General features: G+C 36.8%; 1 protein-coding gene across 2 annotated transcripts in view; it reads left to right on the forward strand.

Annotated features, from left to right (window-relative positions):
• Positions 1-13852, forward strand: part of SLC16A1 (solute carrier family 16 member 1) — a 46165-nt gene that overhangs the window by 18611 nt on the left and 13702 nt on the right. For both annotated transcript variants that reach the window (XM_047872651.1, XM_047872650.1), the window contains one exon: positions 10264-10524. In XM_047872651.1, the coding sequence (XP_047728607.1) occupies positions 10308-10524 (217 nt within the window). In that variant the 5' untranslated portion in view covers positions 10264-10307. The remainder of the gene's footprint in view (positions 1-10263; positions 10525-13852) is intronic.

The following is a 13852-nucleotide window of genomic DNA, read 5'->3' on the forward strand; positions in this document are numbered from 1 at the left end:
GTTTTGGTGTAGGATCAATGTAGAATATCCACAATTATCTGAATAGGCTGCTAAAATACTCCCTTGTCCAACTACGTATCTGCTTAAGGTGGCTTTAGACCAAAAACTTATGAGATCTGTTGTATTAAAAAAGAAATATATATATTGGGGCGCCTGGGTGGCACAGTCGGTTAAGCGTCCGACTTCAGCCAGGTCACGATCTCGCGGTCCGTGAGTTCGAGCCCCGCATCGGGCTCTGGGCTGATGTCTCAGAGCCTGGAGCCTGTTTCTGATTCTGTGTCTCCCTCTCTCTCTGCCCCTCCCCCGTTCATGCTCTGTCTCTTTCTGTCCCAAAAATAAATAAAAAAAATAAACGTTGAAAAAAAAATTTTTTTTAAAAATAAAAAAGAAATATATCTTATATTTATTGGTAGGATAGTCTGAGCATGTAAATAATAAAAAATCTGGAAGTTATTAGTAATTAAAATATTGGTATTTTTAGAGATTATTAATATGAGCTAAATAAAAGCATAATCTAGAGTTAATTTTCATATATTAAGAAGGACAGGGGCGCCTGGGTGGCGCAGTTGGTTAAGCGTCCGACTTCAGCCAGGTCACGATCTCGCGGTCCGTGAGTTCGAGCCCCGCGTCAGGCTCTGGGCTGATGGCTCAGAGCCTGGAGCCTGTTTCCGATTCTGTGTCTCCCTCTCTCTCTGCCCCTCCCCCGTTCATGCTCTATCTCTCTCTGTCCCAAAAATAAATAAACGTTGAAAAAAAAATTAAAAAAAAAAAAGGACAGACCCAAAATCTTTAAGCAACTGTTAATTTCTCTTCAAGAATAGTGTATTTAGCAGTGCCTGAGTGGCTCAGTTGGTTGAGTGTCTTGACTCTTGTCTTGGCTCAGGTCATGATCTTACACTGGTGAAATCCTGAGCTGCGTCAGGCTCTGTGTGGACACTGTTGAACCTCCTCAGGGTTCTTTCTATCCCTCTCATAAAATAAATAAATAAACTTAAGGGGGAAAAAAAGGTGGTGTATTTAACTTCTTACACTGCGAGTTGGATTTACCCTCAAGTGATAAGTTGGAAGTTTGCAGAGCCAGGTTTATATTTTCCTAGGTTCTTTATATTCCGTTTGATCAAAATCATGCATTTCATAACTATTGAGTATTTGGCTAGCCAACAATAGTATAGTTATGGTTCTGCTTTCACTGGTGCTTTATGTTTGTTTTTTTACTGTTTTTGCTTTCTTCACAATCATTTGTTTCTTTCTGTTCAGTTTCAAGTGGAAAAGAGGGTAAAAAGATGAGGCTTCCTAGACCTTGAATCTTGGGATTTACCTTGGGGTGGGTGGTTCTGTAAGCTATGAAACTGGACTAGTGCCAGTAGTAATGAGTAGTAACTTAGCTACTTTAGCAGTAATAGCTTTAGTAAATCAGCCTTCTGGATTTTCCATGTGAATGTTTCTATGTAAATTCGAAACCTTAAACTAGTCTACACTCTGTAACAATTTATTTTAAAATTATTGATTTTAGATACTTTCTTCCTCTTTTAAGTTCACAAACTGGCCATTGTCATTTTAGAAAAATGGCTTTGTTTTCAACGTTGATCTCAAAAGTGTAGGAAACATAATGAGTAGTACTATTTGCAAGGGCTTTTGTAACTCTTGTGGAGTGGGGGCAGAGCACAGGGGGTATGGAGAAAATTTTCAGCTTTCCAGATGAGTTTACTTGCACAATTCCTGAGAGTCATGAAAAAAGGAAATAAACCAGAAGACAATTAGAAGAGAAATTAGGCAATTGTTGCACTACAATCTTTGCCAAGAAGTTAAGGTTGTTTCTTATTGTCCTTTACAAGGCAAAGGGATGAAGAACTTTCTCGTCACCATATCACTTTTTTTTAAATCTCTCCATCATTTTCAGGGAACTGCTAGAGAGTCATAAAATAATAGCTAGCTGATAGGAAGGCTACTGTGCACACTGTAAGGATTAAAATCTTAAACTTTAATCCCTTTTAGCCTCTAGACTTGGGCACTCTTTCTCAGCAGGGCTCTGAATACTGTGCAAGGGACCCTGTTCTCATAATTTACTTTTTGTATGAACCCTTATGTTTATAGCTGAGATATGGTCAGTTTAAAAGGAACTAATATATTTAATTTTTTTTATTTTTAAAGGAAGTACTATATTTAGATAATGATATTACACAATTTTTTACTAGGTGCCATCAGAATTGTTAAGTTAATAAGGAGAGCCATTTGTTAGATAGTAGCAGAATTATGTTGAATCTATATCTGGTTTTTTGAAGTGTTTTCACAGTTTGTATACTCTAATTTTTTAGACTTCTTGTTAACTTCTGAATCTTTTTTTTTTTTTAAGCTTCTTGAAGTTTTAAATTTTTGACACTATGGAATAAGGTATTTTTAACTTGATGAGGCAAGTCTTTGTGACTAAAAATTGTAACTGCTTTAACTAACCGGGACAAATCATAGCTGGCAGCTAAGCTCAAAGTTTAATCACGTCCAGCACGTATTAGCTTTTCGAGTCAGAGCTTGATGCATTAAATAGCTTTGCCATCTGCATGGATGTCTATGTGTGTAAACAATCTGGGGTGAACTAATCTTTTTAGTGGTTCTTTGAAAAATTTCATGTGCTTTTCTCTTTTTTCATACTTAAGTGAGGGAAGAACTCATGAAACTAACGTTTGGAGCAGTTCTGTTTAATATAATTTTAGAATCAAGACTGTTTCCTTTAGCAGAACTGAGCTGTTAAATAACTTTTTATTATATTTATTCCAATAGAAATTTTAGGAAGCTTCAATTTGTAAATATTTTTATCCCACCTGAATCATAGGTAAATGCCCTAGGACAAAGATCTTTAATCTTTAAACTGGGTTATATTTTTAAGGGAATTATTCTTCAGATTTTCAGATTCAGATGTACTCTAAACTAAAAATCATGTCTCCTGAAAATGGATGCCTGAAGTTTTCTCCTTTCCTTTTTCAGTTTGTTTTATCTAAAAGCCCTTAACCCCACTATGAAAGAAAAGTATATCTTTGACTTATCCTAATTCTTACTGTGGCTCATTGCCCCAGACTATCAAAGTCTCTGGAATCCCCAAACAAGAGAAAATTGCAGAATGCATTGTCCCAGAGAGAGTCTTATGACAGAAATCCAAAGAGGGGTTAGGTGAGAAATATTGGAGGAGGCAGGACTTTATTCCTTCTGGACGACAAACTCCTTTCCTCTCTGTTTTTTAAGTTAGATTTTAAAAATGAAATAGTTACCACAGGATGTGGGTCAATACATTTATTTCAATTAAAATGAGGTATGACTTTGACAAAAATCTGTTTTGCTTGACTGGTTTAAAAATGGACTGGCCAGTTAGATTATATGGTATTTCATATATTTTTTTTAAATTTTTTTTTTCAACATTTATTTATATTTGGGACAGAGAGAGACAGAGCATGAACGGGGGAGGGGCAGAGAGAGAGGGAGACACAGAATCGGAAACAGGCTCCAGGCTCTGAGCCATCAGCCCAGAGCCTGACGCGGGGCTTGAACTCACGGACTGCGAGATCGTGACCTGGCTGAAGTCAGACGCTTAACCGACTGCGCCACCCAGGCACCCCTGGTATTTCCTACAAATTGGGCTAAATATTTAGTGCCAAAATTTTGAAATCTATTTGAAGTGCATAGAATACAACATATAATATGCCAGAAATTATATTCTATGTAACCTAAGCTTAATAATAAACTTTAGATGTAAAATTAATATACAAGGCAGTAGGTTATTTTCTATATGCACAAAACCCTGCATATAGAGGTTACACAGCTTTATTCACAACTGCCAAAACTTGGAACCAAGATTCTGTCAGTAGGTGAACAAACTGGTACATGCCGACAATGGAATATTATTAAAGAGCACTAAAAAGAAATGTGCTATGAAAAGACCTAGAGGAAACTTAAATGTTTATTACTAAGTGAAAGAAGCCAGTCTGAAAAGTCTGCATACTGTATGATTCCAACTATATGGAATTCTGGAAAAGACAGAACTATGGAGACAATAAAAAGATCAGTGGTTGCCAGGGGTTAAAGAGGAGAGAGGGATGAATAGAGGGAGCACAAGAGATTTTTAGAGCCATGAAAGTACTTATTATGTACTATAATGATGGATACATATCATTATAAATTTGTCCAGACATAGAATGTACAACACCAAGAGTGAACCTTAAGGCAAACTATAGAGTCAAGTAATGATGTGTCATATAATGATGTGTACACTGAGTAAAACTAAAGACTACAGTTCCAAGGAAAAGAATATTACTTTAAAATGTTGACACTGTTCTCACATAGAGAACAAGCTATGGATCCTCGGATAGGCGAAGTACCTGAAATCCAGAGAAGCCAGAAATTCTTGCTGTGCAAACAATATTCTTAGAGAAGGGAGAATTATGCATCAGATTAGGACCTATCTGCAACTCCAGTGAGGTTGTGAATAACTGTTGGAGATGTCCTCTCATACCGTCTAAACCTCTTCTATAAGGGAAATGGGACAGTATGTTCTTTATTTCCCTGGGCACTTCACCTTTTCATTAGCCCTGTTTGTTTCACCAGTGAACAAGAATAGGTTGGGAATTATATTGTGGCATAATTTCACCCATCCTGATGAATTAATCAAGGGAAACTCCTGATAAGAACAAATTTATAATTGTGGTGGCCTCCCGTCTATATCTGATCCTCTCAATCTTGGCTAGTTCCAATGCCAGGAGGATATGGAGGAGATGCCCTTGCCTAGCATTCTTGAATCACTTCTCCCAGATAATTTTGAAGGAGCACTACTAAGTATGGCCCACAGATCAGTGCTGGTCTGTTGTATATTGCTAGTCCATGATGAGATAAATACAAATACTGACAGTACGTAAGCATTTAGAAATTTTTATAACAGTTGTTTTTCATTTTTTTATATACCCATTTCATGTATGTCTGTATATAATAGTATCAATGTACACTTTTTATAAAGACACTGGTATGGAGATATGTGTGTGTATACATATATAGTTTTACATAATTTAGATTTTACATAAATCATACTGCATATGTCTAAGGTATATTTTGGAAATGGTGTTTAGCATCCATTACATCCTCTTTTCTAGTGTACATTAATATATTGCATAGGCTTTAAAGCTAAACTACATTTCTCAGGTTCCCTTGCAACTATATTTCTGAATTTGATTTGAATTCTGCCAGTCAGATAGATCATCTGACATTTGTCAGGCAAAATTAGAACAGAGGTGTCTATGTCTACTCATTGGCTTTGAGATTTTGAGAAGCAGAGCACATGAGATCCATCTTGATGATGTCATAGGAGGTACATATTGTTCTCGAGCTAACTACAGCTATTAACAGCCTTTGTGCCGACTTCCTGATTTTGATGATAACGTGATTTTTGGCAGCTTCTTATTTCGCTGGCTTCCTAATTATGGCAAAAGTGATATGATTATGGGGTCAGCAGCTTTCTGGTTATAGAAGGAGGAGCAACTCTCTTGGGAGCCTGAGTAGTGCTTTGGAAAGCTTCAGAGATCCAAAGGAACAAATTTTGGAGTCTAGGGCTCACCAAGAGTAAGAGCTCTGGTAAATCCTGTTCTTTTTGGTTGGGATCCTAAAGGGCTGTGCCATAGGAGTAAGGGTGCATTTGAGATAAATCAGTCCTCAAAGGAACTGCAACGTGATTTCAGGTCATCTGGATGAACAAAACATCTTGGTCCTTGAAACATTCTTAAAGAGATTCTGGGTTTATATAGCCTTAGGTAAATGAGAATCATCTCTGGAGGAAGATAATATCCAAGCCTCAAATTCTCAGTATGGATGGAACTGTACTAAGGATGGAAAACACAGAAGAAAAAGAGAGTAGATACGTTGAGAAGGTTCAGTCCACATCCAATTGGAGTCTCAGGGAGTGGAAGGAGGGGAAAAGGGAAGAACAAATATTTGAAGACATGGTGGCTGAGAGTTTTTCAAAATCAGTGAGAATTCTGTTTTGTCAGTGTGATTATCTCCAGATTATGTAATCTATATTTTCTTGGTGGTTTTTTGTTTTGTTTTGTTTTTTCTTTATCTGGTTGAGTTTCCTCAAACTGTAGGTTCATATTCATCGAAGCTGGAATAGGTATAGGCATTAACTCTTGAAAATTGCTTCTTCCCCATTCTTTCCATTGTCTTCTTCCAAAGCTCCATTAGATGTATGCACATCCTCCCATTCTAAAGTCTATTTTTCTAAATTTTTCACAGATCAAGAAGAAAGCTCTCCCCTAATTGACTTTTCTTCAAACCTGTCATCAGGTTCATGGTCTCTCTAGCTATGTTCAGTCTGCTGTTATGAATTTCATTGTGTACACTTTTTATTTCTAGAAGTTCTGTTTCAAGTCAACTACTCTTTTAATAGTCTTTAATGTGTTGCTTTTATTTAGTGTTCTTAATTTATTTCATGCTTTTAATCATTTCAAATATACCATTGTCTTTAGTTCTTGTGTCTAATCCAGCTATATTGAGTTGGCTTTACTTCACTCATGGTTAATTGGTTCTTGAGTGTTTTGAAATTTTAGATCATCAGCTTATGTTTGGCAGGGCTTTGTCTGTGGGAAATCTTACTGGCAAAGTCAAACATATCTCTGGAAGAACAACAGAAATTTCCCACAGACATTGCCCTGCCAACCATAAGCTCACCCAGGCCTGTAGTTGTGAATTCTCAGAAGAGAGCACTATCTCCTCTTCCTTGTCTTCTTCCTTTTCCTCTTCTTACTTGTTAAAAAAAAAATTTTTTTTAAGGTTTATTCATTTTTCAGAGACAGAGCATGAGCAGGGAAGGGGCAGAGAGAGAGGGAGACACAGAATCTGAAACAAGCTCCAGGCTCTGAGCTGTCAACACAAAGCTGGATGCAGGGCTCAAACCCATGAACCATGAGATCATGACCTGAGCTGAAGTCGGACACTTAACTGACTGAGCCACTCAGGCGCCCCTCCTCTTATTTTTAACCACCAGATGGCCAAGAGAGAAAATTTGCTTGCCATCATCTTTTGCTTTTGTATTGTCTCCATGTGCCACTAAACAGATTTTATCTGCCTTGACACTGCCTTTGAACTATTTTTTTAAATCAATTTTATGTACATACAATAAAATTAGCCAGTTTTAAATATACAATTTGATGAGTAACTACTGCCAAATCATAAGAGTATTTCCATATCCCTGAAAAGTTCTTTCATGCCCCTTTGTAGTCAGTCTCTTCTCTTCACTCCCTGATAAGTTTTCTATTATTAGAATTTGGCCTTTCTAGAACTTGATATAAATGTGACCATATAGAATATAGTTTTAGGTCTAGTCCTTTTTTACTTAGCAGAACATTTTTACAATTCACCCATGTTCTTGTTTGCATCAGTAGTTCTGTTTATTGCAGAGTAGTATTCCACTTTATGGCTATCTCATGATTTGTTTTTCCATTCACTTGTTGATGGATATTTGGATTGTTTTCAGTTTTGAGCTATTATGAATAAAGCTATTAGAGAATTCTCATAAAAGTCTTTATGAAGATGTATGTTTTCATTTCTTGGATAATGCCTAGGGATGTAATGGCTGGATCATATGTTTGTGTAACTTTTTAAGGAATTGCCAAAATGTTTTCCAACCTGGCTGTACCATTTTGCTTTACCACCCGCAACAGAGGGTTCCATTTGCTTCATATCCTCACCACCTCTTGGTATTATCAGTCTTAATTTTAGTCATTCTAGTAGATATATATTAATATCTCTCTTTTTTTTAATGTTTATTTTTGAGAGAGAGAGAGATGGAGATAGAGCACGAGCAGGGGAGGGGCAGAGAGAGGGAGACAGAATCTGAAGCAGGCTCCAGGCTCTTAGCTGTCAGCACAGAGCCCAATGTGGAGCTTGAACTTGTGAACTAACTGCAAGATCATGACCTGAGCCAAAGTCGGATGCTTAACCGACTGAGCCACCCAGGTGCCCCTATATCAGTATCTCTTTATTATAATTTGCATTTCACAAGTGACTAATAATTTTGATCATTTTTTCATGTACTTCTTGGTTATTCATGTATCTTGATAAATTACCCAAATCTTTTGTCCATTTTTATTTGAGTTTCTTTTACTACTGAGCCATAAAAGATCTTTTTATAAAAGATTTGGACATGTCTTTTGTTGGATATATTTTATATATATTTTCTCCCAACCTGTAGCTTGAAATCCAATTTAGATACTTTTTAATAAATGTGTTACATGCTTTTAGAAATATTTGCCTAATTTAAATATTGAGTCTTTCAAACCATGAGGATGGGTTATCTTTTATATTTTTAATTTTTTTTTGTTTTTTGAATTCTTAGTAATATCTCATAGTTTTCGGTGTATACATCTTGTACATTATTAGATGTATCCCTATTCAGTAGTTTTCTGATGCTGTTGTAAATGTTATTTTTTTTACTTGAAAATTCTGATTGCTGGTTTATAAAAAGATGGTTTCTGTTTATTAATCTTGTATCCTGAAACCTAAATTTATTTTTAGTTCTAGTACCTTTTTCTTAATATTCTTTAGCATTGCCTATATGGACAATTATGTCCTTTGTGAATAAAGACAACCTATGTCCTTGCTTTTAGGGAAGCTTCCACTATGGGCTACTTTTTTCCTATCCTGCAACATTCATTTCTTAAATCCTATTTGAAGTGTTCAGATGGATTGGAAGAAACGGTTTTTTGAGGAACGTCCATACTGTTTTCCACAGTGGCTGCACCAGTTTGCATTCCCACCTACAGTGCAAGAGGGTTCCCTTTTCTCTACATCCTCGCCAACACCTGTTGTTTCTTGTGTTGTTAATTTTAGCCATTCTGACTGGTGTGAGGTGATATCTCATCATGGTTTTGATTTGTATCTCCCTGATGATGAGTGATATTGAGCATCTTTTCATGTGTCTGTTAGCCATCTGGATGACTTCTTTGGAAAAGTGTTTATTCATGTCTTTTCATTTCTTAACTGAGTTTTTTTGGGGGAGTGTTGAATTTGATAAGTTATTTATAGATTTTGGATACTAACCCTTAGTCAGATAAGTCATTTGCATATGTCTCCTCCCATTCCGTAGGCTGCCTTTTAGTTTCGTTGATTGTTTCCTTTCATTCGTATCTTCTTATTCATAATTTAACAGAAAGTTGCATTTTCTTTTTTTTTTTAAGTTTATTTATTTTGAGAGAGAGCATGTGGGCAAGGGAGGGGCAGATGGGGTGGGGGGGGAGAGAGAGGGAGAAGAGAGAGAGAGAGGAAGAGAGAGAGAGAGAGAGAGAGAGAGAGAGAGAGAGAGAGAGAAATCCCAAGCAGGCTCCACGCTGTCAGCATGGAGCCCAGTGCAGGGCTTGATCCCACAAACCATGAGATCATGATCTAAGCTGAAACCAAAAGTCAGACGCTTAACCAACTGAGCCACCCAGGCACCCTGAAAGTTGCATTTTCTAACCATACTATTCATTAGTACTAGGTCACTTCAAGAAAAGGGGACAATTTTTAATTTGAAGTATCATCTTTTGACATCATAGTTCAATTTGTGGATTTAATGATACTTGACTGAGCTATTGTTTAGGGGCTTTTCTTGTCATATAATGGAAAAAAATATCTTGAGTCAAAGCAATTACATAAATAAAAAGAAACTTTTCTGAGATAATTTTCCAGCCCATTAAATGAAATTCTTGTGTGTTCAGAATGATCTATTTTGCAAATTGCTATGTATCTGGTGACTTGTGTACCCACTTCCTAATATTCTTTCAGCATATAAGAGAAAGTAAAAAGAAAATAGTATTGAAGAATACATTTTGGGAAAGGGGAAAACTTATAAAAGTCTGTTTTAAAACTTGAAACTTGTGTGTGGCATGTGTTACGTGGATTTTGCATACAGATAAATCAAATGAGGCATTTAGTTATTCACAATAATTTGAGGAATTATATTAACTTCTAAAACAAGTAGGCTTACTTGAAATACAAAGGCTATATTTATTGAACAGGATTTATTTCTGTTATGGTTCCTTAAATGGTAAGGAGCTGTTTTCCTACTAAAAACTATGGGCAATACCATGGCTCTAAGACTCTTTTTCTGATAATGCCCTTAGAAGATAATCTCTATTGGAAAAGTAATATTGAAAAACAATTCAGTTACTTGAGAGCTGGCCATAAAGTGTGCAAGTGCCTTGCTGGTGGGAGTGCTTTATTGTTGACATGGTATTTTAATTTTATATTTTTCAGTTATTTGGATTTGAACTGCATTTTGGAATTCATCTACACATAAAATGCCACCAGCAATTGGAGGTCCAGTTGGATATACTCCCCCAGATGGAGGCTGGGGGTGGGCGGTAGTAGTTGGAGCCTTCATTTCCATCGGCTTCTCTTATGCGTTTCCCAAATCCATTACTGTGTTCTTCAAAGAAATTGAAGGTATCTTCAATGCCACCACCAGTGAAGTGTCCTGGATATCCTCAATCATGTTGGCTGTCATGTATGGTGGAGGTAAGAACCCCCAAGGCCTGCTGTTTTATTCATATTTTTCATTCTTGTTAACCATGACAACTCTTGCTCTGTTTGTTCCCCTGTAGTATTCTGAAACAGAAATGAGAAACTGTGAGGAGCTGTGATTTGGTCTAACTCCTAATCATTGAGCTTTAAAAAGCGCTCAGAAAAATGACATGTACACAACTGGTTTTTCTTCTTGCTCTCTGCTAGATTCTTGAGATGTAAACATGAAGGTTTTCTTAAATTGATGTTGGGAGAATTGAAATAAATCAGGCTCACCTGAATAGTAGCATGGTTCAAAGTCTCAGATAAAATCTTTTCATGGCATTAGCATTAAAGAACTGAATAAAATCTTCCCCTTGTTCCTTGTGATGTTATTTGTCCTAAAAGCATTTCAGGGGCACCTGAGTGGCTCAGTCGGTTAAGCATCCGACTTTGGCTCAGGTCGTGATCTCACAGTTTGTGGGTTCGAGCCCCGCATCAGGCTCTGTGCTGACAGCTCAGAGCCTGGAGCCTGCTTCAGATTCTGTGTCTCCCTCTCTCTCTGCCACCTTCCTGCTCGCACTCTGTCTCTCTCTCTCAAAAATAAATAAACATTAAAAAAAATTTTTAAAAAGCATTTCAGCTTCGCCTTAAACTTAAGTTTTAGCTTAAGTTTCATCACTTTTTCCTTTCTATTTTCCTTGACATGTTGTAAAGGAGATACGGAGAGTAAGTTGCTTACTTAACATCATTTAAAATAGTTTGTTTCACCTTGGAACATCAAATCACAATGTAACGTGTAGAAGTCAAAACCTTCCATAATACTTAAAACGTATAGTTGCTTAGTGAGAGATTCTAAAGCCAAGTGTATTTATTTACTGAGATTGACAGTGTCTCATGGTGCTTATTTAGCCAAGCTTTCACCTCTGTTAATACTATTTTTTGGTGGCAGTTTAGTACCTTAGCTTATTTTCACATGTAGCTCCTTACTAGCCAGCCAATATAAAGATTCTGTACTTCAACTGTAAAACTTTAGCCTTGGGCTTCTAACCTGGTGGCATATTGAGCCAATATTAAGCACTAGGCACATATTTCACCCTAGGCTGGGTCTTGTTTGTTTGTTTTTTTCTCTCCACCCCACCTCCTCTAGGCTAGGTCTTGTGAGTGACAGAGAACACTTGATCCTGATCCCTGCCTTTGGGGAGTTCATAATCCAACTGAGACAATAACATAAACTTCTGAAACAGTAAATAGTTGAAGTCCCAATTGAATTAAGTATATAATTTCATTGCACAGAAAAAACAGGTAACCTAGTGGCCTTACAGAGAGGCGAATTGGGTGACTTGGAACAGGAGTAGGAAGGCTTCTTTTTTCACTGCGTATCTTTTTATGCCTTTTGAATTTTGAAGGTATGCCTGTTTTGTTTAAGTACTTTTAAGAGAACCTAAGTGCTATATTGTAGTAGTTATTTTCTTTTTATAAATTCAGAGAAACCAAAAGGGACTTTGGACATTATTTAGATTGTAAGAGCCAGTAGTTTTAGAGGCTTTGAACTCCATGTGCCTGGATTTTCAAATCAGGTTTTGACTATGATGGCTTGAAGAAATTTTTGGCATAAGTATTATCCAGAAGTACTCCAGGTGTGTGTTCAATGTGTGTTGAGCTGAGGTTGAACCAGAGGTTCACATGTTGCAATTTGGAGCTGTCACAGAGCTTGAGAGCCACTTGTATTTTGCATCAAAAGTAAGTGATGTCAGTTGTGCTAATTGCACATGACACTTTCTTCTGGGAAAACAGTTCCTTCTTTGTCCTCACCCAGAGATAACTAGCACATTTTCTCTGAATTCGTGTTATAATAGGCCTATGAACTGTACCCCTCTCTATTTTTAATGATAGCTAATTGGGGCCATCCTTCCTGAAATAACTCTGAAAGACAAATTGCCTATTGAGAGCCTATGGTGGAATTTTTCCTAAATGGGTTATTTTGTTTTGATTGGCTCCTAAGTGGTATATCCCCTAAGAATTATCATCAGTTTTTAAACTGCCATAATTCTGTAACTTCTGTATTTGGGCCACACCCTCAACGCTAATATGTTTTGACCTATGAGTGGTTTAGTGGGCTTTTTTAATGCTTTGGTTCAGAGATACATACTGATGCTTGTTAGAGCATAAGTGTATTTTTAAGGGAGGAAATCTTAGTTGCCTACTCTTGATTTATTTACTTGAGTTTTTTTTTTTTAAACATGAAAGTGTAAATTTGCATATTTTCAGTTTCACACTTACGTCATTTTGACATTCCTACTTTAATATTGTGGGCTTTACAGTATTAACTTCTAATTCACAGAATCCACGATGTGGCAGTTATTTTGACCTTTGTAATTCTGACTATACAGAATGTATATGGAAATTTATATGGAAATATTTCATGAATATTCTTCCAGTATTTAATTATTTTATCTTTTTTTATGTTTATTTTTTGACAGCAAGAGAGCGCAAGCCAGGGAGGGGCAGAGAGAGGGAGAGAGAATCCAAGGAAGGCTCCGCACTGTCAGTGCATAGCCCGATGCAGGGTTCAGTTTCATGAACTGTGAGACCATGACCTGAGCCAAAATCAGGAGTCGGACATTTAACTGTGTCACCCAGGCGCCCCTTTAATTATTTCATCTTACATAAGCTATAAATTCAAATTATTTCCAAACCAGCCATGGTCTGATATTTTCATGAAGTGACTTAGAAGGTCAAGGAGAAATTTTTATACAAATTCAAGCTGAGCCTGAAGTCTCTCCTAGCAGCCATTTCTGGAACCAGCCCCTGAGATAGACTTAGTGAGTACTCTGAAACACTAGGATGTCAAAAGGTTTGATTCCTTCTTGCATACATACCATAATTTGAATTTGGATTCCCAGGGGTCAGAGCCTGACCTTTTAATTGTATCATCCTGCAACTTTGAGTGTAGTACTACAATATAAGTAACTGCAGAATTTTCCATGGTGTTTATGGAAATAGAATATGTCAACATATAACCAGTAGTATATTCTGAATACATACACTGTATATTTGTTTTAAAAAGTAGACTATCTTCTAGGGAACTAATTATAGAATGAACAGAAGAAGGTCAGAATTTACTGTGCTAATAGAAGAAAAACATGATTTGTATGACTTCTGCTTTATAGTTTAGTTCCACACACATAGAGTGCATGTAATGGGGAGAAACGGGCTGGATTTGAAACTTGGTTTTCAGTAGCTTTGTGACTTTGCAGTGTTCAAACAGCAGATCATTTCCTTGTGTCCCCTTCCCTACTGATGCATTGCAGTGATCCTTTCTGTTTGCAGTCATCTACCT

This window comes from Prionailurus viverrinus, chromosome C1 (assembly GCF_022837055.1).
Source record: "Prionailurus viverrinus isolate Anna chromosome C1, UM_Priviv_1.0, whole genome shotgun sequence".
Taxonomy (NCBI): Eukaryota; Metazoa; Chordata; class Mammalia; order Carnivora; family Felidae; genus Prionailurus; species Prionailurus viverrinus.